The sequence below is a fragment of the Oryctolagus cuniculus genome, chromosome 15 (genome assembly GCF_051225735.1).
Source record: "Oryctolagus cuniculus isolate XC-2025 breed Fujian yellow rabbit chromosome 15, ASM5122573v1, whole genome shotgun sequence".
Taxonomy (NCBI): domain Eukaryota; kingdom Metazoa; phylum Chordata; class Mammalia; order Lagomorpha; family Leporidae; genus Oryctolagus; species Oryctolagus cuniculus.
The window spans coordinates 36859625-36887492 of record NC_142881.1 but is presented as its reverse complement, the minus strand read 5'-3'; the positions used below and the strand labels follow the sequence as shown (position 1 = coordinate 36887492).

The window sequence follows — 27868 nt, the reverse complement described above, 5'->3', positions numbered from 1 at the left end:
GTTTGACAAAGTAGAAGGATATAAAATCAACACAAAAAAAATCAATAGCCTTTGCATACACAGACACTGCCACAGCTGAGATAGGACTTCTAAGATCAATCCCATTCACAACAGCTACCAAAATATCATGTACTTTGATATAAATTTAACCAAGGACGTCAACAATCTCTATGATGACAGTTACAAAACATTTAAAAAAAGAAGATACAAAAAAATGTTAAAATCTTCCTTGGTCATGGATTAGAAGATCAGTATCATCATAATGTCCATACTTCCAAAAGCAATTACAGATTCAATGTGATATGAATCAAAATACCAAGGACATTTGTCTTATAGAAAAAATGCTGAAATTCATATGGAAATACAGATTATCCAAATAGCTAAAGCAACCTTATACAACAAAAACAAAGCTGAGGCATCAATTACTAGATTTCAAAACATACTACAGGGCAGTTATAATCAAAACACTCTGTTGCTGGTACAAAAACAGGTGGATAGACCAATGGAACAGAATAGAAATGCCAGAAATGAATCCAAGCATCTACAATCAACTAATATTTGACAAAGGAGCTAAAATCAATCCCTGGAGCAGGGAAAGTCTCTTCAACAAATGGTGCTGGGTAAACCGGATTTCTATATGCAGAAGTATGAAGCAAGACCCCTACTGGTACAAGAACAAATGGATACACCAATGGAACAGAACAGAAATGCCAGAAATGAATCCAAACATCTACAATCAACTAATATTTGACAAAGGAGCTAAAATCAGTCCCTGGAGCAAGGATAGTCTTCATCAAATGGTGCTGGGAAAACTGGATTTCCACATGCCTAAGTATGAAGCAAGACCCCTACTTTACGCCTGCCACAAAAACCAACTCAAAATGGATTAAAGACCTAAATCTATGACCCAATATCATCAAATTATTAGAGATCACTGGGGAAACCCTGCAAGGCATTGGCATAGGCAAAGACTTCTTGGAAAAGACCCCAGAGGCACAGGCAATCAAAGCCAAAATTCACAAATGGGATGACATCAAATTGAGAAGTTTCTGCACTGCTAAAGAAACACTCAGCAAAGCGAAGAGGCAACTGACACAATGGGAGAAATTATTTGCAAACCATGCAACTGATAAAGGATTAATAACCAGAACATATAAAGAGATCAAGAAACTCAACAACAACCAAACAACCCAGTGAAAAAATGGGCAAAGGACTTAAACATTTTTCAAAAGAGGAAATCCAAATGGCCAACGGACACATGAAAAAATGCTCAGGATCACCAGCTGTCAGGGAACTGCAAACCAAAACTACAATGAGGTTTCACCTCACCCCAGTTGGAATAGCTCTCATACAGAAATCAACAAATAACAAATGCTGGCGAGGATGTGGGAAAAAAGTTACCCTAATCCACTGTTGGTGGGAATGCAAACTGGTGAAGCCACTATAGAAGACAGTATGGGGAGACCTCAGAAATCTGAATACAGACCTACCATATGACACAGCCATCCCACTCCTGGGAGTTTACTCAAGGGAAATGAAATAAGCATAAGAAAGAGTTATCTGTAACCCTGTGTTTCCTGCAGCTCAATTCACAATAGCTAAGACAAGGAATCAACCCAAATGCCCATCAACTAAAGACTGGATGAAGAAATTATGGGATATGCTCATCATGGAATACTACACAGTGCTAAAAAATGAAATTCGGTCTTTTACAACAAAATGAATGAATCTGGAAAACATTATATTTAGTGAAATAAGCCAGTTCAAAGGGACAAATACCATAAGTTCTTGGGAGACCTGTGATAACTGGTAGAGCACCTAAAAGGTGATCTGAGGAAGTGAAATACACTTTGAGAAGAAATGACTTTGTACAACCCTTGTCTCAACTGTAGAGGAACTTTTTTTATACTTTTTGTTGAACTTTTTACTTAACATAGAAATAATCATGTATATAAAGTTGACTGAAAATAGATCTTAGTAAAAATTAAGAGTTGTAATAAGAAAGGGTGGAGGAAGTGGGGTGGGAGTGTGGGCACAGTGGGAAGAATCACCATGTTCCTAAAGTTGTAATTGTGAAATGTATGAAGTTTCTAACTGTAAAATTGTATAGTTCTGCATACATTCTTACAGACTTAACTTCTAAGGGCATAGTTTAAAAACTTGCCATGGGGCCCCAAATTCCCTTAAGCTGGGTAGTAAAAACAGCATTTAAGTGTTAAAATGCACATAAAGATAGGATTAAGTGTTAAAGTGGTCATATCTATAGGATTAAGTGTTTGATAATAATAAATAGAATTAACAAGGAGTGAATGCTCCACTGTGGGGAGCAGTCTGTATTATACAGCAAAACTCATAGAATAACAATCGCTTTAAGTAGCACTCAGACCTCAAATCAGCCCTTAAGGCATTCTGGTTTGGCTGAAAAGCCCATGAGAACATTTCAGGCATGGAAAGCCAAGACCGTGGCAAAAAAAAATGTCCTACATGGAGGATCTCAGTGGGTGAGACCTCAGAGGAAAGAAGTCATCATCAAAAGAGGATGTACTTTTCTCTGAAGGGAGGAAAGAACTTTCACTTTGCTTATGACCTTGTCTAAATACCGAAGGAGTTTGTGGATTCAACAGGCTTCCATAGCCTAGGCAGGTCATGTCAAGAGCCTTGGATGATCACTGACATCATACACAAGAGTGTTAATTGTTAAATTAACAAGAGTCGCTGTGCACTAACTTCCCATACAGGACCTCTGTCCTCAACGAGTTGGATTATGAGAGTTAACAATAAAACTTGTTCTCAAAGACTTACTTCTTTTAATGTATTAAGTGGAGGAAATTCTTATGTGTCATAAACTATAGTTATGTCTAAGTGCTCACAACAGATTATCACTCTTGAGTTCTTCAGAATTAAATTTCTCAAAAATAAAATGAATCCTCAAAAATAAAAAAAAAAATAAATTAAACCTCAGAAAGGTTTACTTTTATTGAATTAAAAAGTATTTTTTCTTTATTGTAAAAATAATCCTTCTGGTATTCTAATGCACAGTAGGGTCACAATATTTAACAATAATATATTGTTTATTTCTAAATAGCTAGAACAAAGACTTTTGAATGTTTACAGTACAAAGAAATCTTGAATATATGAAGTGATAGATGCCAATTATCCTAATTTGATCATTAAAATGTATGCATGTATCAAAATATTACATTGTACCCCTTAAATATGTAAAATTATTGTGTGTCAATAAAAACAAATAATCTAATAAAAAAGTAAATAAAACATTGTCTTTTTAAATAAAAGGAAATGTTATAAGTAAGAGATCCAAAGGCATCACTCCAACTTTTTCCAACACTTCAAACATGGTGTGCCAAAAAGCAGTCTCTCTCTCCAAATTCTTTCAGTATTCACATTCAAAACCTGTGAGTTCTGAGTTCTTACTTGCACCTAGCCTCACATCCATTCACTCAACATATTCTAATACCAAAATACAATGGGTTTCTAGATTATTCTCTTCAAACTATGATTTCTAATAGTTGTTTTTAATGGTGAATTAAAACATTCTTTGCTTATGAACATTCTTCCCTCAACAAGGCTGTAGCTTTCTCTGAAAGCCAGTCACCAGGAGCTAATCCATAGAACCCTGTCCAGTTTCAACAAATATTGAAAAACAATCCAGGGTTAAAAATGCTGCTTTGATTCATGCTCTTAGAAAGATTTGGAATTTCACATTGGATTTGCAATACAGTGATTCCAAGTAATTCCAGCTGCTAAAGTGCTTGTTGAATTAGATTTAAGAATTAGCTGGTAAAAACATGAGAGCTGTGAACTACAGTCCATAACTAATTCACAAGAAACTGAGAAGTCTGGGATATAACAATCACATGGGTTTATAAAGAGTTATATAAAATGAACATTACTATTGTTTGTAAAAAATTGTAAGCAACACAAATATTAAAGGCACTACTGAAAAAACTGTTAAGCCAATCCTAGTTCTAATGAGACCAGACCATTAAAACAAAAAACAAAGAACTCCTTCAGACATAGCAACTTAAGACAGCTTTTAAAATAGAGGTTGTCTTTTTTAATATGACACAAATATATACAATCTTTAACATACATATTTATGTAATCTGCCCTCCCTTCAATTCACAACTTAGTCTGTTCCTTGGTTACCTTCCAGCTACATATTACAAGCTTAAGCTAGGAATAAAAATAACTTCAATATTAACTAAAATGATATGTGAAGTGGGAAGGGAAATCTGTCAATACTAGTTAGCAACAATTTAAAATTCAATTTTTCTAGAATAGACATTACATTTATGTATCACAGGCTATGCATCTGCTTCCCTAGAAATAGTAATTTTTAAAAATCTACCAATTTCAAACATCATCTGTGAAAGAAGACATTGCTCTGCAAAGTTCCATCATTCATTATAATCACCAGAGGCTCTAGACTAGAGTCAAATGATGAAACAAGACCAAGGCACTTGTGTTTAATTTTAGCCTTTTCATGGCTCAGCTCTAAAAGAAACACCCTTATCTCTATAAATTCCATAGGGTAACTGTAAATTCCATAGCTGCAGAGGTTAAATGGTCCAAATGGCATCTTATAGGACAATTTAGACTAAAATTAGGCATGAGAGTATAACAAAAATTATATTGAATAAGAACCTCATTCTACAATATCTGGAAGGCATACCTTATTTTCTTTGTATCTACTGAGATCTGCTATGCAGTATTCCTTGAATAATTTATCATAGTATTTCTTTGCAAGTCTCTTCTCCCTAGATCCACAAAAATATAAATATTATACACTTAGAAATTCAACTATAGTCCACTGCTTGGAAGCAATGTCACATAAATAACGCATATGATATAAATATTAATGTTTTAAAAGAGGCCTATTACTTACATATGCATAGAATAGCTGGATATTAACTATTAATGGTGGTTCTCAGGGAGAGAAACTTAAGGATAGTTAGAAATGAGAAAAACAATTAATCTTTACTTTTTACCTTTTGGATTTCTTATACAATTTTCAGGTATTACTTTTCCTAAAATATTTTAGAAGTTTTAAAAGAAAGCATGTTACAAAACAAGGCACAACATTATTAAAAAAGGTCATTTTTTTTTAAATTTTTTAATTTTTTTGACAGGCAGAGTGGACAGTGAGAGAGAGAGAGACAGAGAGAAAGGTCTTCCTTTGCCATTGGTTCACCCTCCAATGGCCGCCGCACGCTGCTGCCGGCGCACCGCGCTGATCCGATGGCAGGAGCCAGGTACTTATCCTGGTCTCCCATGGGGTGCAGGGCCCAAGGACTTGGGCCATCCTCCACTGCACTCCCTGGCCACAGCAGAGAGCTGGCCTGGAAGAGGGGCAACTGGGACAGAATCCGGCGCCCCGACAGGGACTAGAACCTGGTGTGCCGGTGCCGCAAGGCGGAGGATTAGCTTAGTGAGCCACGGCACCGGCCAGAAAGGTCATTTTTTAATAACTAAGTCAAGGAATGAGAAATCAGTAAAAAGTCAGATAGTGACAAAGTCTGAAAACAGCAGAGACAGGACTAAAGCATTTGATGCATTATGCTTGATGTCAAAAATTACCACGTCATGTCTACTTCATCCTCTTCATTCCATAGGAATTTATGATTTTCTCGTATAACATCCAAATCGGTCTTGTCATTTTCCCTGGAAAATAAGAGTATTGCAATCTAATATAAAAATAAAATTAGTCACATTTAGGAGGTTAAACAGTTCTGCTGATTTTTTTGAAAACTTGAATAAAACATGATACATAAAAATAGTTTTAAGTGAGTATATACACATATTTATAAAAACTACATCAGTATTTTCAAAAGGCACTCTTAAAGAATGCTGCTATAGAAGCAGGTTAAATGGATACAGAATCCTTCCATCTCCAGTACTGGGCTCAATTTCACAAACAGTGCTAAGTTACCAAAGCTGGGATGAGAAACCTAAATAAACACTAAATAAGTAAAGCAAATGAAAATAAGTTTCAGGATCTAACCAAAAGTCAGTAATATTATTTTATTAAGATCTAATTTTTAAAAGTATAAAAAGTTTTCCATACTTCATTCTACTAGTTTCCTAGGAAGACTGAGTAAGGGGAATAAAATTGAAAGAGATGATCTCTCAAGATCAATGCTGACAGTCTAGAAGTAGAGTAAATGATTGTTAGAGGACATAGGATAATGATAGAGGAGATAAACTTGGGGTAGATGAGATAGTACTAAAGTTTCTTAGGGCACTATCAGAGTAGAAAAAAGTCAGAGGAAGGAAAAAAAAAATCTATGCAAAATCAAGACATTTGAATAGAAAAGCCAAAGATACAGGAAAGACTCGTGTGTGAGAAAGGTGAGGTTGCTTGTTTGTTCTATCTGAAACATTCTCAAACATTCAAGTCTACAAATTTCATTACTTCAAAGATCCTTTCCAATAAGACACACAAATATTCCTCATATACCCTGTATTGCCAGGGTTGTAGCTAGCTCAAGAGGTAAGTAGGTAACCTGAGGCCTGCCGCCAAAGAAATGGGATTCATGAAAAGCTATTTAGCTAGAAGCTGTGGATGACCTCTCCACCTTGTGATACAACAAGAAAACTGGATAGAAAGTAGGGAGAGAGTGAAAATGCAGTCAAAAGATACAGTAGCTGTGTGTCTTTAAAGTCACCCACACAGTCCTCTCATTTTAGGTCAGCTTCATGATACTTACCCCAAACGTCTGAAGTCTTCTTTTTTGCCACCATAGTATAAAATATAGTCATTTACGAACTTCGTATGCCTTTGATACTGAAATGCAAACAATTAAGGATGGTACTCACTTAGGATTTGTTCTGTGTCATGATATATTACCAAGTGAAAAAAAAAAAAGCATGAGTTTATTTAGCTTTTTATTATTATGCAAATATGTACTATACGTGCTTATACATTCAAAAAATCTACAAGGGCATATATTGAAATTTTTTTTTTTTTTTTGACAGGCAGAGTGGACAGTGAGAGAGAGAGAGACAGAGAAAGGTCTTCCTTTGCCATTGGTTCACCCTCCAATGGCCGCCGCACGCTGCTGCCGGCGCACCGCGCTGATCCGATGGCAGGAGCCAGGTACTTATCCTGGTCTCCCATGGGGTGCAGGGCCCAAGCACTTGGGCCATCCTCCACTGCACTCCCTGGCCACAGCAGAGAGCTGGCCTGGAAGAGGGGCAACCGGCATAGAATCCGGCGCCCCGACCGGGGCTAGAACTCGGTGTGCCGGCACCGCAAGGTGGAGGATTAGCCTAGTGAGCCGCGGTGCCAGCTATATTGAATTGTTAAGAATGAAGATTGTAAGCCGGCGCCGCTATATTGAATTATTAAGAATGAAGATTGTAAGCCGGCGCAGCGGCTCACTAGGCTAATCCTCCGCCTTGCGGCGCCCACACACCGGGTTCTAGTCCCAGTCAGGGCGCCGGATTCTGTCCCGGTTGCCCCTCTTCCAGGCCAGCTCTCTGCTGTGGCCAGGGAGTGCAGTGGAGGATGGCCCAAGTCCTTGGGCCCTGCACCCCATGGGAGACCAGGATAAGTACCTGGCTCCTGGCTCCTGGCTTCAGATCAGTGCGGTGCGCCGGCCACGGCGGTTGGAGGGTGAACCAACGGCAAAAGGAAGACCTTTCTCTCTGTCTCTCTCTCACTGTTCACTCTGCCTGTCCAAAAAAAAAAAAAAAAAAAAAAAAAAAGAATGAAGATTGTAAAGTAAGACTTTCGTTTTCTACTGAATACAATTTATAACGTCTGGAATATTTTGCAAACACATACCACTCTTCTGATCAAACATATTTCCAAGTAGGGAGAAAGAGAGCTTCCTATTCTATTGTTGGACGATAGCCTCACACCACTGCTCATTCTAATAATTATAGTGGGAAAAATAAATAAATTATGTTTTCTAAAATTAAGGGTAAGAAGCAGAATATACTTTTCATCATTATAAAAGTCAGCTATTTCAGTAATAAAGTTTCTGAAGATGCTACTTCTCTAATATTAAATCCTAAAATGGGTGCCAGTTTTGAGTCACAGCTGCTCCTTTTCCGATCCAGCTCTCTGCTATTGCCTGGGATAGCAGTGGAAGATGGCCCAAGTCTTTGGGCCCCTGCACCCACGTGGGAGACCAGGCAGAAGCTCCTGGCTTCAGATAGGCTCAGCTCCAGCCATTACAGAGTTGCAGTTTTCTGTGTTACAACTGTTATAGCCTTTCCTCTCATGTGGGGTCACAGCATCTCCTCTCTGCTGGATTCACTGAGTGTTGCCTCTCTTCTCTGCCAAGTTCTTTGTCTCGTGACCATGAAGAATGAGCACGTGGACAAGGAAGAGCGAGCAAAGGAAGTTTATTTAAGAGCAAGCAAAGTGAAGGAAGTTTATTTAAAGAAGCAGAGAAAGTGTCCAACATCTGGGAGAGACTGCCCTGCAAGGGTCTGCTTGTCAGGACTGCCTGGGTTGGACTTTTATAAATTTCTAAAAGGGGAAGGAAAGGTCAGTTGATCGGTCAAGGTGTACACCAATGAGGTTTTCTATGTGAACCAACTGGGGAGTCAGCAAAGCCTGAATGTGATTTGTTCAGCCAAGACCCACGCAACAGTGGCCTAACATGGAGCTCATGTTACACAGGGAAGTTAGGAGCGTGCTCAAACAGGTCCTGGACATTCAGTAGATGCAACAACATCTGAAGACTACATTGTACACGTTTCTCCAGTCTCTCAGGGCTCCTGGAAGGTTATACTATGTACATTTCTTCCTTTTTTTTTTTAAGATTTATTTATTTACTTGAAAGAGTTACACAGAGAGAGGAGGAGAGGCAGAGAGAGAGAGGTCTTCCATCGCAGGTTCACTCCCCAGATGGCCACAATGGCCAGAGCTGCGCCGATCCAAATCCAGGAGCCAGGAACCTCTCCCGGGTCTCCATGTGGGCGCAGGAAGCCAAGGACTTGGGCCATCTTCTACTGCTTTCCCAGGCCATAGCAGAGAGCTGGATCGGAAGTGGAGCAGCCAGGTCTCGAACTGGCACCCATGTGGGATGCTGGCATTGCAGGCAGAGGCTTTACCTGCTACGCCACAGCACCGGCCCTCTTCCTTTCCTTTCCAGGGGCTTCTGCAGGCCCTATCAGCCCCACTTCCATCCACAGCGAAAAGTGGTACAAGACTTTCACTTTCACCAGACCCTAACTAGGTACTCCATGTAGTGGTATCATTTAAATTCTATATGGGTGGTACGAAAGAGGCAGATGTTTAAATCCTAAAGGAACACAAAGCAGATAAGACTCACAGGACAGCTAAGCTATTGGTTTAGGAGATACAGAAGAGAAAATAAGTTAATGACACAAGGTACTTCTGTAACTTAAAGAAGGATTAGACTTCAAGCAGGGAATGTATCAAATTGACACTGTCTCCTTTTTCCAACTCTGACCAAAGCAATAAATACCCAGGAATACTTCAAGTCTTGCTTGGCCTCTCATTCTCCAATATTCCCAATCATGGTATGGACGGCCAGTGTAACAGTACATTGTCATGAGCCACACTCAGGAATAGCCTAAAGACAGCATACATCATGCTTGAGAATTAAAGCCACAGCAGGCCTAGCAGCAATCCACAAGCACGGCTAATTTTAAATACAAGTTTTGAGACTTTAAGTAGCCAAGAAACAGGTAGAAAGAGAATAAATTGAAATTTAAAAGAATTGTAAAAAGAGAAACACTGACAGCTTGACAAAATCATGCTGGAAAAATATCTGCAGGTGCATGGACTTCATAAACTTATTTATAGAATACCAGCAATATGTTTTATTACTTTTGTCTCTTTCCTATATATTAGGAAAAGATAATTACACCCTAAAGCATACATGGCAAAATTCTACATCTTAATATACTTACCTGTAAAAATAAAAAAAAAGGATCCACTGACATCCCCAGATATGTGAAATAAAAGATTTTAAAATATACTAGTGATAAAAATCTAGAAATACAGAAAGGATACAGCATCCATAGCTATGAGATGAAACCTTCTATTTCTTGCTTCTTCCCTGTTAAAACAAATTTCAAGTAAATTCAAATGTCTGTATTCTATTTAATACAATCAAATCCCCTAGCCCCTGAGTTTATAAAACATCTTAAACCAAAGAATATTATTTATATTAAAATACTATACCTATCCAGCAATTCTGCTGCAACTTGCTTATGGGCCACTTTTCCATGTTTTTCTTTCTGAAATGGCTTTTTAAGTAGTAAATCATCTTCAACAATCCTGGTAGATTCAAAAGAAATCTCATTTAAAAAGTTAATTTTTCTCAGAGGTCGCTTCCTAATTCTTTAAAATTTTATAATGGAGAATTCAAGTCTTACCTTTAAAAAGACCCACTGATCTTTAATCTTTAAGGCAACATTTTTTATCTCCTTAAGCAGCTTAATTAATACCCTAGGTTCATTCAATAATTATAAAATGGAGATGAAACTAACAAAATCACATCACCTCCATTCCTAGTTCAAGTCTTAACTGCCATTTACTACCTTAATCTTTTTTTTTATTTGACAGAGTTAGACAGTGAGAGAGAGACAGAGAGAAAGGTCTTCCTTTGCCATTGGTTCACCTCCCAAATGGCCACTGCAGCTGGCGCTGTGCCAATTCAAAGCCAGGAGCCAGGTGCTTCCTCCTGGTCTCCAATGCGGGTGCAGGGCCCAAGCACTTGGGCCATCCTCCACTGCTCTCCTGGGCCATAACAGAGAGCTGGACTGGAAGAGGATCAACTGGGACTAGAACCCGGCACCCATATGGATGCCGGCACCGCAGGCGGAGGATTAACCAAGTGAGCCACGGAGCTGGCCCCTACCTTAATCTTAGTAAGACTACGTCACCTAATCTCTTTGTGCCAACTTTAATGTTTGTAAAGCAGCTCTAAAAAACTTCTGGTCATTAATAATATGGAAAAATAAAGGCCATTTATACAGGATGATCATTCCTAGTTATATATGTAAACATAACCCGAGAGCAAAGCATCCAACTAGATCTGCTCGAATTCTGTTTTTTTTTTTTTTTTTGAAGACATATTTACTTATATGAAATTCAGAGCTACAGAGAGAGGAAGAGACAGGGAGGTATCTTGCATGTGCCGGTTCACTCCCCAGATGGCTGCAATGGGCCAGTGCCAGCCAGGCCTCAAACCAGGAACTTCTTCCAAGTCTCTCATGTGGGAGGCAGGGACCCAACACTTGGGCCATCTTCCACTGTTTTTCCTGGGTCATTTGGAGGGAGGTAGATCAGAAGTGGAGCAGCCAAGATCTGAACCGGCGCCTATATGGGTTCAGGCAGTGGCTCTACACACTATGCCCCACCAGCACCCCCTCAGATTCGATTCTTACAAAGTAATATTTTTCAACAAAAACCTAGGAAATGTAAAGTGCTATAAAACACAATTTATTACAATTATTACTGTTCTTTTGGTTATCCACAAAGACTAAGTATCCTACAAAATGTTCAGTCCCAGTTAGTATGCATAAAATACTGCTCTCAGTGTAAACAAACTGACTTCTCTAAAAAGTGGTTATCCTGAATCCACCACTCCAGAGTTAATGGCTAACACTGAATTTTTTAAGCACTGAAAGCTGAGAACACAAACACACAACTCTGCCCAGGTGCAGCCCCTTTTAGTGCCCAGGCTTTACGGCACTGATAGGTCTTGTCCTTTCCAATTCAACACAACTTCCCTGAGCTCCTTCCCTTGACCATCACTGTGCTCAGCACATAACCACGAACACCTGTGCTGCATTACCATTTCCTCCTCCACACTAACCTCACTTGGAAGAGAACAGCAACCAAGCCCCTTTGGAGCTATGACATTTTATAAGCAAACAATCCGCCGGTGCCGTGGCTCAATAGGCTAATCCTCTGCCTTGCGGCGCTGGCACACAGGGTTCTAGTCCCGGTCGGGGCGCCGGATTCTATCCCGGTTGCCCCTCTTCCAGGCCAGCTCTCTGCTGTGGCCAGGGAGTGCAGTGGAGGATGGCCCAAGTCCTTGGGCCCTGCACCTGTATGGGAGACCAGGAAAAGCACCTGGCTCCTGGCTTCGGATCAGCGCGATGCGCCGGCCGCAGCGCACCAGCCGCAGCGGCCGTTGGAGGGTGAACCAACGGCAAAAAGGAAGACCGTTCGCTCTGTCTCTCTCTCTCTCACTGTCCACTCTGCCTGTCAAAAATTAAAAAAAAAAAAAAAAAAGGCAAACACTCCTTGATAGCTGAATGAAAAATGCAATCAACTGAGATATATGAAACCTTCCATTGCTTTCCATTTCCCCCTTCCCTTTCAATAAACCCCTGCAAAGCATAGATATAACTTTCTGATTTTTCCCACAGCTTTTCTCCAATTTTGAATCAATTTTATAACAGCTTAATCAATAAAAATACATTCACTACAGGTGTCCTCACATGCAAACACAACCCAAAGATTTTCAGCTTTATTGATTTATACCTCATTTCCATCTAAAAAGGATGTGGAACACAGATCAACAGAAAAGAGCTTACCTTTTTTTCCTTTTGCTAGATTCTCCACAGTGTTCATCATCACTAAAATCAGAGTCATAGCCTCCATGACCGTGCATCTGTAAAGTAGAAAGTCAGCTAGTTAGGGCCAAAGTTGCTAATTCCTCAGGAAACAGAACAGTTCAAAAATAAGCTATCTTAAGCAAAGTTTTATGGGACCATGGTGGGCAAATCAGTGTTCAGGATCACTTCAGAAAATGCACCAACATTTTTCACTTCTAATTATCAAGTGAACAAGGAAGGCTACTCTGTGGCCTCTTCGATGAAAACCAAGCTGATGGTATAAAGCGACTGCATACAAGGTTCAGCGATGCTGCACTTCCGACCCAGAGTAGTGAGTTATGTGTATTTATCAGCAACTGTGGTCCTGGCACTGTGCTAAGTACTTCTACAGAGAACGCTTCTAATTCTTCAAGTTAGGAACTATTACTTCCATTTTAGGGATGATGAAGTCAAGGGCAAAGTCAAGTCAGCCTTACAAAGCAATAAGCGGCTAAACTGACCTATTTGTATCTTTAGCCCATAATTTTAACTATTCCAAACTGCTTCTCTGGACTACGCTTAGCTATACTCCATTGGAATTACAGCTTTTATGAACAGTACACTAACAACTCATACAATTTTTCTGTTTTCCTTTTCCACATGTTTAGAGATCTCCATTTTCTTTTAAGTTTCTTCAAGGCAAGCTATCTGATCCTTTCGCTTAGTTAGCTTTATCTTACTTCATTTTTTAAGTGAAATTTAGAAACATGGAGAGACTAAGAGGTCGCTCAACTGCACCGGAAGAAGCTCCAGGTGCTATCATTACACTGAACCTGGGACACAAGTTATGGAGGAACTAGATGGATGATTGACTGGAAGGAACCAGTCCAGGCCAATCTATCAAACTGTAAAAGTTTTAATACAGCAGCAAGTACAGCAAGTAAGGAAGAACTGTCTCCCTGAAGTTCAGGGCTTTAGGCCTAGACAGTCCTCGCTGTCTATGTTGAGTGAGCCACTTCCTCTACAGACTCTGTTAAAGGTGGGCACGCCGAACAGTCTTTACATCCCGAGCCTGTGCTCTGCCTCTAATTCCACTGGCAACCGTGCTGTGTGGGTGTCCGCCTTTCCTCCCTCTTCCTCCAAATCCTACAGATACGAAGACCCCGCCTAGGGTTGGAAAGCTAGGTTAGGTCTCAGCTCCACTCCCGTCCTCGCTTCCATCTGGCCTCGCCTTTCGCACCTGGACGTCACGCCCTTCCCAGCTCTTCTCCGACGCCTGTCCAAGCCTCGCTAGCCTCACTCCTTTTGCTACGGGCTCCTTTCCTTCACATCTTGATGGGCGACGACCACCGTGTCCTGAAGCCCACCAGGATTCAAGGCCCGGCTCTGCCCTGCTCATCTGCCTGTCTTTGGGCACATTCCTTCCCCTGTCCCTGCCTCAGTTGCCCAATTTTAAAAGCAAGGCTAGGAGGAGTACCGCCATCATGTGACTGGGGATTACATAAGTGGACCCCGTTTAATGGGTTTTAGAACCGCGCCTGGTGCAGAAAACCCTGCAAATGCCAGCTCTTGTCGCCACCATCACCATCTTCTTCCCTAACCCCTCGACACCACTTTCCTACCCCTGCCTCCACTCTTCCGATTCTTTTTCCTCGGACGGCTTCACCCATCCCATACGCAAAGCTTTACTGAAAACCTCTCACTCACTTCGAGCTACGAATCAACAACTGACAAGAGCCGTGAGAACCGCGACAACGGAGACGTCAGTGTCCCCCAAATCTGTCCTCAACAAACAAAAATTACAATCAACTAGTAACAAGTAAGGCACAAGTATCGCCGTCCTTCTTCCCGACGCCAAGTCCACCCACGGGCCTCCTCACACACCCCTTCCTTTCCGCCCGTGAGTCGTTTCCTCCTTTGCCGGCAGCTGCAGCGACGACTCAAGGCCTGAGCGAGCCGTTACAGGGGCCAGCCAGCCCTGGGCACAGCAGCCACCACCGCCGGCGCCGCTCACTGCGCAGCTCTCCCTACGGGTCCCGACTGGACCCCACTTCCGCTTCGACTCGGACGCGTGTCACACCCAAATAGCACCGTCCTCGGGCGCGCGCCCGACCTGGTGCTACAGCCAGAACAGCTCAAGGAAACAAGGGCGCGGTGAAAGAAAAGGCCCGGAAGGGGAAGCAGCGGCTTGGTGCTTTAGCTACATTGCAGTCCCCAGCTTTTTCCTGCGCCCCATTGCTTTCCCCTCTAAAGAATCCGACGTGTAGTACCGTGTGGAGCTACCCGCATCTCAGCTCACGCCCCTCATTTGAAAACATTATGTCTTAGGGAAAAGCGTGCCTGTCCCCTGCCTCCCTCTCTCTAGTAACCTTAGTAACGCCTCCTAGAAGCATCCCTGCCAAGCATCTCAACTGAGATCAGACCGCCCTCCCTCCCGGTAAAACAGTTCTCATAATTAGAACAAAAATAGCTCTCCATCGTTTCGCCACCCACACAAGAGACATCGTTCCAAATACAGTGCTGGTGGCAGAGGCGCTTTTGGAAATGGTGAGGAAGGGAAGAACAGGGCGGAGAGATTTCAAAGGGTCGCGGGTTCTCTGCCAGCAGCGACCTTGGCACGGTTGAAAAGGGACCCAAAATAGAATCAGGGTGGGGGGGCACAATTCAGGCAGAAAGAGTTGAATTATTTTAAGCTCCACCTGGGCTTTGCCTTTCCTGCATCGTGACACCCGCTCTGTGTTCTGGGCTCAGGTCGTGTCTCCCTCCGGCATCAGCATCTATTCATCTTTGCTGCCTCCTCCGTACCCAACACCCCCAACACCGCGCCTTGGAAGCCACATGAGCTAATTAAGTATTTGTTGACTTGAACTGGCATGCCTCTGGCTTTTTCATCAAGCCCATTTTAGAGAAAACCCTGACACTTAAGGCATACTCATTTTCTATCTTTTGCCTTAAGCAGTAGATAACAATATCCTTATCAGTTCAAGGCTGCTTCTATCCCAGATGATAAAGTATAGATACATGCTGTTTTGCCCAATACAGTGAATGTGATCTTGAAAAGCTGTAAGGTAAGTTAAATTACTGTAAATTCAATTATTTCATAATGCAGTTGGATTATACCTCAATACAATTGTTTACTCGAAAATTTTAAAGCAATGGAGACATAGCTCAACACCACACTATAATGAATTTCTTTGTCAAATAGTTCCTGTTTGGGTAAGTATCTAAAATAGGTATTTTGTTCCTTTATTCATTAATAATAAAGCCAAACACGTCTGTGCCTTTATCCAATTTACTATAAATATCTGACATTGTGTTTTTCTACTATTCCTGGTATCTTCTTGTCCATTGCTTCATTTTACTCTTCCAACAACCTTGTGCTGTTGTGTTACTAGCCCCATTTTACACAGGGGGAACAGAGGCACAAAACTTAAAGCCAGAAACTTGGTAATGGTCTAGAACTGGTGGTACTCTTCTTTCTACATATTTCCTTCTCTTTCCTCTCCCCTCCCCTCCCCTCTCCTCCACTCCTCTCCTTTCTTTCACTCTCCCTACCTTCCCCACCAACCCCCACCTCCTGTGGATTGTGTGGGAGGGAGCTTCTGGTGGCAATATTTCTAAGGATTTTGAGTCTATTGCTATCAGCCCATTCAGGCAGATTTCCATTTCCCACTTTGAGGTGGCAGTTACTGAAAGGGAGTAAATAGAAAATATGTTAGGGATAGATAACATGATTGAACTAAAAACAATTAATATAAGATAGAAAACCTACTTGATCAGGAAATCTCAAGTAGGCAATTATAATCTCAATGACAATAAAAGATACAAATATTGAGTGTCTATTCTAGGTAGGGCACTATCCTACTCACTGGAATAACAGATATGTAAAAGATACCCCTTCTCTAGGTTCACTAGTAAGAAAGAATAAATAGAATAATAACAATAATATATTCTGTCATATGCCAAATATGTAGTAAATGACATGAACCTGTGGTTTCCAACCTGTAAAATGTACTATTTCAATTAATACAAAAATTTAAATATACACCAATGTGTCTGACTCGAATTAAGCAACAAAATACTGTGGTGGGCATGTAGTGGCTATGAGGGAAATTGAGTGATGATGGTGGTGACAATGCCAAGTAGTATTTCTGATATAAACTATAAATGTGCATTCTGCTGTATCTTTGAACAGACTGTGTTGTCCACAAATGGTCACACCCATGTATCCCACTAAGCATGCTCTAGGGATTTTCTGCTACTACACCCCTCCATGGTAAGCTGACATCTGATCCTGGGCATGCCAGTTAACTACAGAATTAATGCAAAAAGACTTCTGAGACGGAGTGGCAGAAGGTAATAAAGCTTCTGCCTGGCTCTTTCTGTCTCTCCCAGTTGATGTAGTGGAGCAGAGATAAGCTGACTGCAGAGTCCCACCCAGACTGCAGGTTCATAGACAAAATAAATGTTACTGTTTCAAGCCACTAAATGTTGTTATGCACTAACAGATAATGAGAACAGTCTATCTCAATCTCACAACACTTGGTGAGACATCAGTCAGGTTGGGCTGATTGAACATGCTTACCTCTTCAAAGTTACCATTCCCTCCGCCTGGAATGCTTTTCCCCCTCTCTCTTTGCCCGGATCCCTTCTTATCCCTCAAACCCTCAGCGTAAGTGAAGTGTTTCATGATCAACCTTTGCTATAGACTATGTGGAATTACCTGCACTATGAACATGTTACATTTGTGTTATTTGGCCTCTTAAACATATAAATACACACATATATACACACACAGATACACACACACGCTAGGCTACTTCAAAAAGTTCGGGGGGGGGGGGGGCGGGCAGCGCAGTGGTGCACTAGGTTAATCCTCTGCCTGCGGTGCCGGCATCCCATATCGGCGCTGGTTCTAGTCCCGGCTGCTCCTCTTCCAGTCCAGCTCTCTGCTATGGCCTGGGAAAGCAGTGGAGGATGGCCCAGGTGCTTGGGCCCCTGCACTCGCATGGGAGACCAGGAGGAAGCTCCTGGCTTCAGATCGGCGCAGCTCCATCCGTTGCAGTCATTTGGGGAGTGAACCAGCAGAAGGAAGACCTTTCTCTCTGTCTCTCTTTCTCGCTGTCTGTAATTCTACCCGTCAAATAAATAAATCAAAATCAAAAAAAAAAAAAAAAAAGTTCAGGAGCCGGCGCTGTGGTGCAGCAGGTTAATGCCCTGGCCTGAAGGGCCAGCATCCCAAATGGGCACCAGTTCGAGACCCAGCTGCTCCAGTTCTGATCCAGCTCTCTGCTATGGTCTGGGAAAGCAGTAGAAGATGGCCCAAGTTCTTGGGCCTCTGCACCCACGTGGGAGACCCAGAAGAAGCTCCTGGCTCCTGGCTTTGGATCGGCCCAGCTCTAGCCGTTGCAGCCAATTGGGGAGTGAACCAGCAGATGGAAGACCTCTCTCTCTCTCTCTCTCGCTGCCTCTCCTCTCTCTGTGTAATTCTGACTTTCTAATAAATAAATAAATTTTAAAAAAAAGTTCATTAAGGAGCAGGCATTATGGTACAGCAGGTTAAGCTGCTGCTTGGGATGCCAGCATTCTATATTGGAGTCGAGTCCTGGCTACTCTGCTTCAGATCCAGCTTCCTGATACTGTGCATCCTGGAAGTCAGGAGGGTGGTTTTCCCAGGGTGAGGGTCATCCCAGTAGATGATGGCTCAAACACTTGAGTCTCTTCCACTCATATGAATGACCTGGATGGAGTCCAGTCTCCTGGCTTTGGCCTGGCCCAACACTGACATTCTGTTGCTCTAAATTTCAGATAAATAAAAATAAAATAAATATTTTTAAAAACTGGTACAGCACTGTGGAAGACGGTCTGGATATCTTAGAAATCTGAATATAGACCTACAATATGACCCAGCCATCCCACTCCTGGGAATTTAGCCAAGGGAAATGAAATCAGCATATGAAAGAGTTATCTGTACTCCATGTTCATTGCAGCTCAATTCACAATAGCTAAGATATGGAATCAACCCAAATGTCCATCAACTGGACATTGGATAAAGAAATTACGGGACATACACACCATGAAATACTACACAGTGGTAAAAAATGAAATCCTGTCATTTGCAATAAAATGGGTAAAACTAGAAAACATCATACTTATTGAAATAAGCAAGTCCTAAAAGGACAAATACCATATGTTCTCCCTGATCTGTGGTAAGTAACAGAGCACCCAAAAGGTAATCTAGAGAAGTGAAATTGACACTTTGAGATGCAATGACTTTGAACAGCCCTGTCTCAACTGTTGAAAACAGTTTTTTCATACTATTTGTTGAACTCTTTACTTAGTATAGAGTTAATCTTATCTATATAAAGTTAATTGAAAACAGATCTTAGTAAAAAATAAGAATGGGAATAGGAGAGGGAGGAGGAAGGAGGGTGGGAGTGCGGGTGGGAGGTCATGTATGGTGGGAAGAATCACTATGTTCCTAAAGTTGTATTTACGAAATGCATGAAGTTTGTAATACTTTAAATAAAAGGATTCTGGGAAAAATTTTTTAAAATTTGTAAAAAAAAGTTCACTTAAAAATTTCCATGCAAAACTGGAGTTAAAAGACACACTTCTTTTAAGGGACTTCAAAAAGTTCATGGAAATTGCATATTATGAAAAAACTGCATGGATTTCAAAATTTTTGCACCAAAATAAATTTGTCTTTTAATGCCATTTCCTAAGAACTATTTTTTTTAACTTTTATTTAATGAATATAAATTTCCAAAGTACAGCTTATGGATTACAATGGCTTCCCCCCCATAACGTCCCTCCCACCCGCAACCCTCCCCTCTCCCACTCCCTCTCCCCTTCCATTCACATCAAGATTCATTTTTGATTCTCTTTATCTACAGAATATCAGTTTAGCATACATTAAGTAAAGATTTCAATAGTTTGCTCCGACACAGAAACATAAAGTGAAAAATAATAGATGATTTTTTAAATGATGATGAAATCAGATCAGACCTATTGTCATGTTTAATCCCAGTGAGAGTCAAGTTGGGAATTGATAATTTCTTCTTCTTTTTTTTTTTTTTCAGAAGATCAGTTTAGTATACATTAAGTAAAGCTTTCAACAGTTTGCACCTCCATAGAAACACAAAGTGAAATATACTGTTTGAGTACTCGTTATAGCATTAAGTCTCAATGTACAGCACTCTAAGGACAGAGATCCTACATGAGGAGTAAGTGCACAGTGACTCCTGTTGTTGACTTTACAAATTGACACTCCTGTTTATGGCCTCAGTAATCTCCCCATGCTCCAGTCATGAGTTTCCAAGGCTATGGAAGCCCCTTGAGTTCTCTGACTCTTATCTTGTTTAGACAAGGTCATAGTCAAAGTGGAGGTTCTCTCCTCCCTTCAGAGAAAGGTACCTCCTTCTTTGAAGACCTGTCCTAAGAACTATTTTTAAATAGTAATAGTATTTTTCTCTTTAAAAAAAAAAAAACAAAGTTTGTTTTTATTTGGCTGAAAGGCAGAGCAACAGAGAGGGAGTGAGAGACAGAGAGATCTTCCATCTACTGGTTCACCCCAGATGCCCACTGCAGCCAGGCTGGTTAGGTCAGAGCCAGGATCCAGCAACTCCATTCAGATCTCCTTCATGAGTGGCAGAGACCCAAGTACTTGAGTCATGATCTGCTGCCTCCCAGGACGCACATAAGCAGAAAGCTGGATCTGAAGCTGAGGCAGGACTTGATCCCAGGTCCTGAAATTTGGGATGATATGGGAGGTCGACATCCCAAGAGGTGGCTTGATGCATTGTGCCACAATACCTTCCCCTTTCCAAGAACTTTTTAAAGTACCCTCATACTAATGCTGTAGTCCATGTTTGTCTCACTGAGATGAGGGACAGGACCAGGTCTCTTCTTCAATGCTGAATCGTTTCTCAGCCCATTGCCAAGTATACATCAGTTGCCACAACATTTGTTGAACAAATGAAGTAGTAGTATTATTACCCTCCATATTTTATAATTTTATTTTTTGAGATTTTTTTATTAATATACAATACTTACACATTCATATGGGCCTAATGAAACGTCTCAACACATACACAGAATATAAATCAATCAATCCAATTAACTCCTCTTTCCCTTTCCTAATCTCCCCTTTGTGTTTGGAGCTTACCAGTGCCTCTCTACTTGTTCTTTATACAGAAAATAATCCATTATTGTGAATTATACAGACCTACCCTACTGTGCTGTGGAACAGAACTTGTTACTCCTTTCAGACTGTGTTTTGGTATCCACTTCCTCTCTATCCCCCTTCCTCCTCCCTTCCAAGCCTCTACAAATCACTACTGAAAGATCAGACTGACTTTTTAAACTTCTATTTATGGGAAAACCCATATTGTATTTGTCTTTTTGTCTGGCCTATTTCATTTAACACAATGCCTTTCAGTTCCATCCATTTTGCTGCAAATGTCAGGACTTATTATTTTTGTGACTGAATAACATTCCCCTGTTTATATACATCATACTTTCTTTATCCATTAATCCACCAATGGACACCGAGTTGAATCCATATCTTGGCTATTGTGAATAGTGCTGCAATAAACGTGGGAGTGAGGGTACCTCTTTCACATGCTGGTTTTGTTCCTTCATCTATATACCCAGAAGAGAGATTCCGGGTCATACAGTAGGCCTATTTTTAGCTTTTTGAAGAACCTCCATACTGTTCTCCATAGTGACTGTACTCATTTACCTCTCCACCAACAATGTATAAAAGTTCCTTTTTTCCACATCCACATCAGCATTTGTAGTTTTTTAATTTTTTTTTTTTACTTTTTGATAATAGCCATTTTTTTTTTTTTTTTTTGGACAGGCAGAGTGGACAGTGAGAGAGAGACAGAGAGAAAGGTCTTCCTTTTGCCGTTGGTTCACCCTCCAATGGCCACCGCGGCCGGCGCACCGCGCTGATCCGATGGCAGGAACCAGGTACTTATCCTGGTCTCCCATGGGGTGCAGGGCCCAAGGACTTGGGCCATCCTCCACTGCACTCCCTGGCCACAGCAGAGAGCTGGCCTGGAAGAGGGGCAACCGGGACAGAATCCGGCGCCCAGACCGGGACTAGAACCCGGTGTGCCGGCGCCGCAAGGCGGAGGATTAGCCTACTGAGCCGCGGCGCTGGCCCGATAATAGCCATTCTAACTGAAGAGAAATGATACCCCATTGTGGTTTTGATTTGCATTTCCCTGAAAGCTACTGATATTGAACATTTTTTCATGTCTTTGTTAGTCATTTGTATTTCTTATGAGAAATATCTTCTCTGTTTCTCTTTATGTGTGTCTTTTGCTTTGCCTTTCAAATAAAAAAATTTTTTTTAAAGAAATAGACTGTTGGGGCCGGCTCTGTGGCATAGCAGGTGAAGCTGCCGCCTGCAGTGCTGGCATCCCATATGGGTGCCGGTTCAAGTCCCGGCTGTTCTACTTCTGATCCAGCTCTCTGCTGTGGCCTGGGAAATCAGTAGAAGATGGCCCAAGTCCTTGGATCCCTGCACCCATGTGGGAGACCAGGAAGAAGCTCCTGGCTTTGGATCAGCACAGCTCTAGCCGTTGCGGCCAAATGGGGAGTGAACCAGCAGATGGAAAACCTCTCTCTCTCTCTCTCTTTTTCTCTCTCCCCCTCTGCCTCTGCCTCTCTGTAACTCTGCCTTTCAAATAAATAAATTTTAAAAAAAAGGAAATAGACTGTTTAGGGAAATATAAATAGATAGCTTTAGCTGGAGTAGAATTTTGAAAAGGAATAGTTAGCTTTCATTCCCTTTCTGGTTTTCAAGATGTTGAAGCAAGATATGGTGGGTCCAATGGTTGAAAATGTCAGAGTTCCCTGGGTCTTTCAGTAGGAGCTGTGATCAACTGTGTTGACAACACAACAGCCCAGAATCTATATAGCATCTCTGTGAAGCGGCTTAAGGGATGGCTAAAGAGCCTTCCTGCTGCTGGTATGGGTTACATAGTGATGGCCAAACTTAAGAAAGACAAACCAGACTCAGAAAGAAGGCACATTCAGCGGTAATAATTCAACAATGAAAGTCATATCAGAGAAAAGATGGCATGTGTCTTTATTACGAAGATGATGCAAAGGTCATAGTAAACAATAAAGATGAGAAGGACGGTTCTGCTCTCACTGGACTAGTTGCAAGGAGTGTGCAGACTCATGACCTAGCACTGCCTCCCATGCAGGCAGCACTGGCATGATTTTCCAGTGGATTTATTTAAAAAAAAAATATTAAGTATCTGCACCTACCCCATCCTGAAAAAAGAGAAGGAGTAGTTAAAGAAAGATCAGGGAGGAAAATTAGAGACAAATTTAGAGCATTCTTGAATGTGAGGCTGCAGTTTGGGCTTCAGCTAGTGAAATATAAAGAGTAGGATGGTGGTTTGGGTGGATAGAAATCTGGAATAAATAAATTGATATTTGAATCCTGGTTCTGCCGTTTACCAGCTCTGTGACCTTGAGCATCACTTGATTGCCTTTGAGGTTAGTCTTCTTTTGTAAAATGGGGATGATGACATTAAGTAGTTGGCAGTGCTACTGTGAGGCTCCATGAGACATTTAGGTGTGTAGCCTGCTACCTGGCACGCGGTAAGGCTTAAGAAATGTTCACTATTGTTTTAATGAGGAGGCAAGCTATGTAGTGTTTGAATAATATATTATCCTGGCAGGAATGGCTGGAGGCAGGAGGGACAGTGAGGAGGCTTATTGGAACCTGGATGAATGGAGGGAGAATCTGATTGAAGAGCGCATGAAGAAAGAAGTGGTAGAAGATGTGCTCACTGGGTATGAAGACGAAGGATGTGGAAGTGAGGGCTGAAGAGGCTGAAAGAACACGAGTACCCCTGATGGAAAGGGAGGAGGCAGCTAAAAATGGCATCGTCTTGGGATGAGAATCAAGAATGGTAACAAAACATATAAAAGACTAAAATACTTCTTTCATGCAAAATTACATTTGCATAATTCGTTTCAGGCATTCTCTCTCCAGTCTTTACCTGTTCCTCTTCTTTGTAGATCCCCACGCCTCTCTTCCCTTCCCCGCCATGTATTATAGGGGTTGATGCAGTTAAAAATGAAATGATGCCAGGAAAACGATGCTTAGTTCAGAATAAGTATGTAATGAATGCCATTTGAGGAAAGAATTGGATTGCAAGCATTCTTTCATAGAATAATTTAAGAATATGCGTTTTGAATACAGTCTGGAAACAAATCCATATAAATGTAATTTTGTAATTAATGGCACAAAAACACTCCCTGTTTCTCATCAAGTGATGCCCTGTGCCACCTCAGGATTCTGCCATCAAGGTCATCACCACAGGCAGCTCTGTGACCTCCTACCTCCAGAACTGCTGAACCAAAATAAGCCTCCTTCACTGAGTCTCTGGTGTTGCATTTTTGGCAACAAACAATATAACTACAATATGCAAAAGAATACATACATGACCGAACTTAGATGAAACAGACAAATATGGTGACTGTGTGAGGTAATGAGTATGTTAATTTGCTAGATTTAGTCATTTCACATTGCATAAATTAGAGGTCTTCAAGGAAATTGCATAATGTGAAACACTGTACAGGGATTTCTTTTTTATTTTTAGAAAACTTTTATTTAATAAATATAAATTTCATATGTACAGCTTTTGGAATATAGCAGTTCTTCTCCCCATACTCACCCTCCCACCCCCACTCCCGTCCCACCTCCTACTCCTTCTCCCATCCCATTCTTCATTAAGTTTCATTTTTAGAAAGCTTTTATTTAATAAATATAAATTTTATAAGTACAACTTTTGGATTATAGCGGTTCTTCCCCCCATACCTGCCCTCCCACCCCCGAACCGTCCTACCTCCTACTCTGTACAGGGAATTCTAAATTTTTTGCATCAAAATAAATGTCTTTTAATTCCATTTTCCACGAACTTTTTGAAGTACCCAAAAGGCTTAAAATCAGTATATTGTGCAAGGCAAATTTATATAATTTTGTCTGGCTATTAAAAGCAAGTGAATAAATGTAATCCATCTTCTTCTAGATCAGGATAGTGGTCTCCCTGATGGAGGGAGGGAAAGTGACTGGAGATAGGCAAATGGTGGTAATATTTGGCTTCTGACCCTGTGGCTCATTACATGAGTGGCTTGTTTATACCTATAACTTGTGCATTTTTAGATATATCTGTTATATTCAATAAAACATTTACATTAAAAATGTCAACTTTTCACCCTAATTGGTAAATGGAAAATTTGTCATTTACAGCAATTTCAGTCATGAAAGAATGGATTAGGGAATGGGTAAGTGGGGTTTCCCAGGGCCTGGGAAGTCGTGCTGCATAAACGCTTCCGTGCTCAAAGACAGATTTCCTGTAGGCCCAGAGAGGAAGGCTGCAGGCACTCCCGTTCATGCTGAAGATGACTGCTCAGCAACCAGAGGACTGAGAGTGCCCAGGCCTTGAACACTTGGCCAGGTCGCCCTGTACTTCCTGTGTGTTTACAAGCCCAGACCTGAAGGGGGCATCTCCACAACCTCCACGGGAAGCTCTCACTGAATGGAGGCCTAGCTCAGGAACTGTCTCTTGAGAGCCGGCCAAGGGTCAGCCGCTTGCTTGTGTCTAAGCCTCGAGGAGGCTGCCAGTGCACCGCACTGTGGTTAGAGTGGACACTGGGAAGCAAAGCAGAGAGACAGCAGTATACCAATTAGCAAATGAATCGACTGTCATCTTTAGGCTGCTCCCAGGAGGCCAGAACACAGACACTATGTCTGAAAGAGCCCTCTCGGAGCCTTGTGATGAAGAGATAGGGAGACACTTCCTGGGACAGATGAGATGAGAGGCGGGAGCCAGGAACACTAAATGCCACCAGGAAACTGGTGTGCTGATTTAGTGTCATATAATACCTGTGAGCCCGATGACTTTAGGCCTCGCTCAGGAACATGCTGAGTGCTGAGACCCACTGTAAGAGTGAAGGTTGATGGGAGTTGTGGCGCTGGGTCTTGGTGCTGACTGGACCTGGGGCCAAAATTAGGGAAAAGCCATAATCCTTACCATCAAGGCTCCCCTCTAGGTGGGACCCAGACAAAGACACAAGTCACCACAATGCAGTGGGGAGGGCAGAGACAGGTAGGCCCAGGGGCTGTAGCCCAGCCAGGAGGGGTCACTAACTCTGAGAGAGGAGACCAGGAAACTCTTCAGAGACAGAGGACTGCCCATGGATGTCCAAAATGCTTAAACCACGTGGTTTAACTCCGTGCTCCAAGTTGCACTGACTTAGTACTCAAAGGAAGACGAGGTATGGAGCTGTCCTTTCAAGACTCCCATGGTTACCAGTGGCAACCAACAGCCCTTCTCTCTGTGCAAGATACAAGGAGGCACCGAGTAGGAGTTGAGCAAATTGCGTGATTTATGAACACTGACTTGATCATATGAAGGGTACACTACTGGTACGATCCAGTGAAATGTCCAGCAAAGTAGTTCGTGTATTTAAAGGCACCTGTCACCATTGCTATGTGGTCAGGGAATCCAGCATAAATAGCAAGCAATTTTCCCACGTGATATCTCGATTAATGAATTCTTCAAAAGGAAAATCTCCTGGACTAGTTGTGCCATTACTGAAGCAGACAACTCATGATAGGGAGGGAAAATATTTAAACACACACAGAAAACAGAGACGACTGAACAGGTTCAGGTGAATGATGGTGAACTGAAGATCAGGTGTGTGTCCCTACACCCTGGCTGTGTAAAACAACAATGGGGCCAGCTCTGTGGTGGAATAGGTAAAGCTGCTGCCTGCCATGCTTGGGCATCCCATATGGGTGCCAGTTAGAGTCCCAGCTGCTCTACTTCCTATTCAGCTCCCTGCTAATGTGCACATGAAAGCAGAAGATGGTCAAAGTGCTTAGACCCCTGCACCCACATGGGAGACCTGGAAGAAGCTCCTGGCTCTTGGCTTTGTTCTGGCCAAGCCCTGGCTGTTGCACCCATTGGGGGAATGAATCAGTGGATGGAAGAACTCTCTCTGTATATGTATCTCTTCCTCTCAGTAACTATGCCTTTCAAATAAATAAAATAAAACATTAATTAAAAAGCAACAGGGCCCACAGTAAAACTTGCATTCATGGATAGATGTTTTTCAATGACACAATTTACTTCCAAAATTCTTGTTGGGACTGTGTTGTGGCAGAGGGTTAAGCCACCACTTGGGACACCTGCATCCTATATAAAAGTGTCTGATTGAAGTCCTGGCTGCTTTGTTTCTGATCCAGATTCCTGCTAATACTCCTTGGAGGTGTCAGTGATAGCACACATGGGAGACTCAGAAGGAGTTCCTGACCCAGCCCTGGCTATTACTGGCATTTGGCTTTGTGAGTGAATTAGCAAAAGGAAGGCGTCTCTCTCTCTCTCTCTCTCTCTCTCTCTCTCTCTCCCTCTTTCTTTCTCTCTTTCTCTCTCCCTCCATTCCCCCTCATCTTCTCCCCTTTATGTCACTCTGCCTTCCAAATGAATAAATACTCTAAAAAATTGTTGTTAAATACGCTTACAAGGGCACCTCAGAAAGCTCACAAGAAACTGGAATTTAAAGTTTAAGTTTATTCTGGTGCAAGAAAAAATTTGAAATCCTTACATAGCTTCTCCCTAGTGTGTGTTTTCCATGAATTAAAGACCTCTCATATGCATGGGTTTGCACCAACATAAACTTGGTTTTTAATTTCATTTTCCATGGACCTTTTGAACTGTCCTTGTACAATAGAAATATCAGCTGGAATTCCTGGAGTCATCCATTTCTCCGGAGAAGTTGGAAATCTGCATTTGAAATTCAACATCTTGATCTTTAGTACTGACATCTATGTCTCCAGCCCAGATCCCCTGATGGGGCTACAGGCTCAGGCTCCCACATTCAGTCCCTGGCTGAAACCTCCTTGTGGCTACCTTCAGCTTAATGTGACCTAAACTGAACTTTCACCTCCGCTTTCCCACCAACGCCCCTTTCCTTCCACTCCCTCTTTATCGTGTGGCGAGGCATCACCATCAAACCAGGGCTCAAGTCAGAAACTGAGAGATCCCTTCGGCTCCTACTTTTCTATCGCTGATGTCCCAACTCCAGAGCAATCAACTCTACCTCATCCATGACCACAGAGCCAGTGCAAGAGCTGAAATGTATAGTGGGTTGTAGGACTCTCCAGCCCTCAACCATGGTGCTAGTGAGAGCATATTCCCTGTATGGAGACCTAGCTCAGCAGTTTGGATGCTCAGGAGGCCTGCATCCCACGTGAGAGGGCCTGCCTTTGAGTCCACGC

The 27868-nt window shown here is 41.9% G+C and overlaps 1 protein-coding gene and 1 pseudogene across 24 annotated transcripts in view; one reads left to right on the top strand and one right to left on the bottom strand.

The window, feature by feature from the left end:
* Window positions 1-27868, bottom strand: part of LOC100347176 (protein FRA10AC1) — a 103303-nt gene that overhangs the window by 37116 nt on the left and 38319 nt on the right. For 12 of the 24 annotated variants that reach the window (XR_011382359.2, XR_011382362.2, XM_070057593.2 and 9 more), the window contains 6 exons: window positions 12553-12629; window positions 10187-10282; window positions 10016-10061; window positions 6729-6805; window positions 5599-5682; window positions 4694-4778 (listed from right to left, as the gene is read on the bottom strand). Coding sequence is in view for 20 of the 24 variants with exons in the window: in XM_070057593.2 (XP_069913694.1) it covers window positions 4694-4778; window positions 5599-5682; window positions 6729-6805; window positions 10016-10061; window positions 10187-10282; window positions 12553-12629 (465 nt within the window). In the remaining 4 variants the exon portion in view is untranslated. Of the gene's footprint in view, window positions 1-4693; window positions 4779-5598; window positions 5683-6728; window positions 6806-10015; window positions 10062-10186; window positions 10283-12552; window positions 12630-14259; window positions 14657-27868 lie in introns of those variants that run through there. The other 12 variants (XM_051823946.3, XM_089314742.1, XR_011382364.2 and 9 more) reach the window with 11 other exon arrangements.
* LOC138845480 (large ribosomal subunit protein uL14 pseudogene) lies at window positions 21095-22825 on the top strand (annotated as a pseudogene).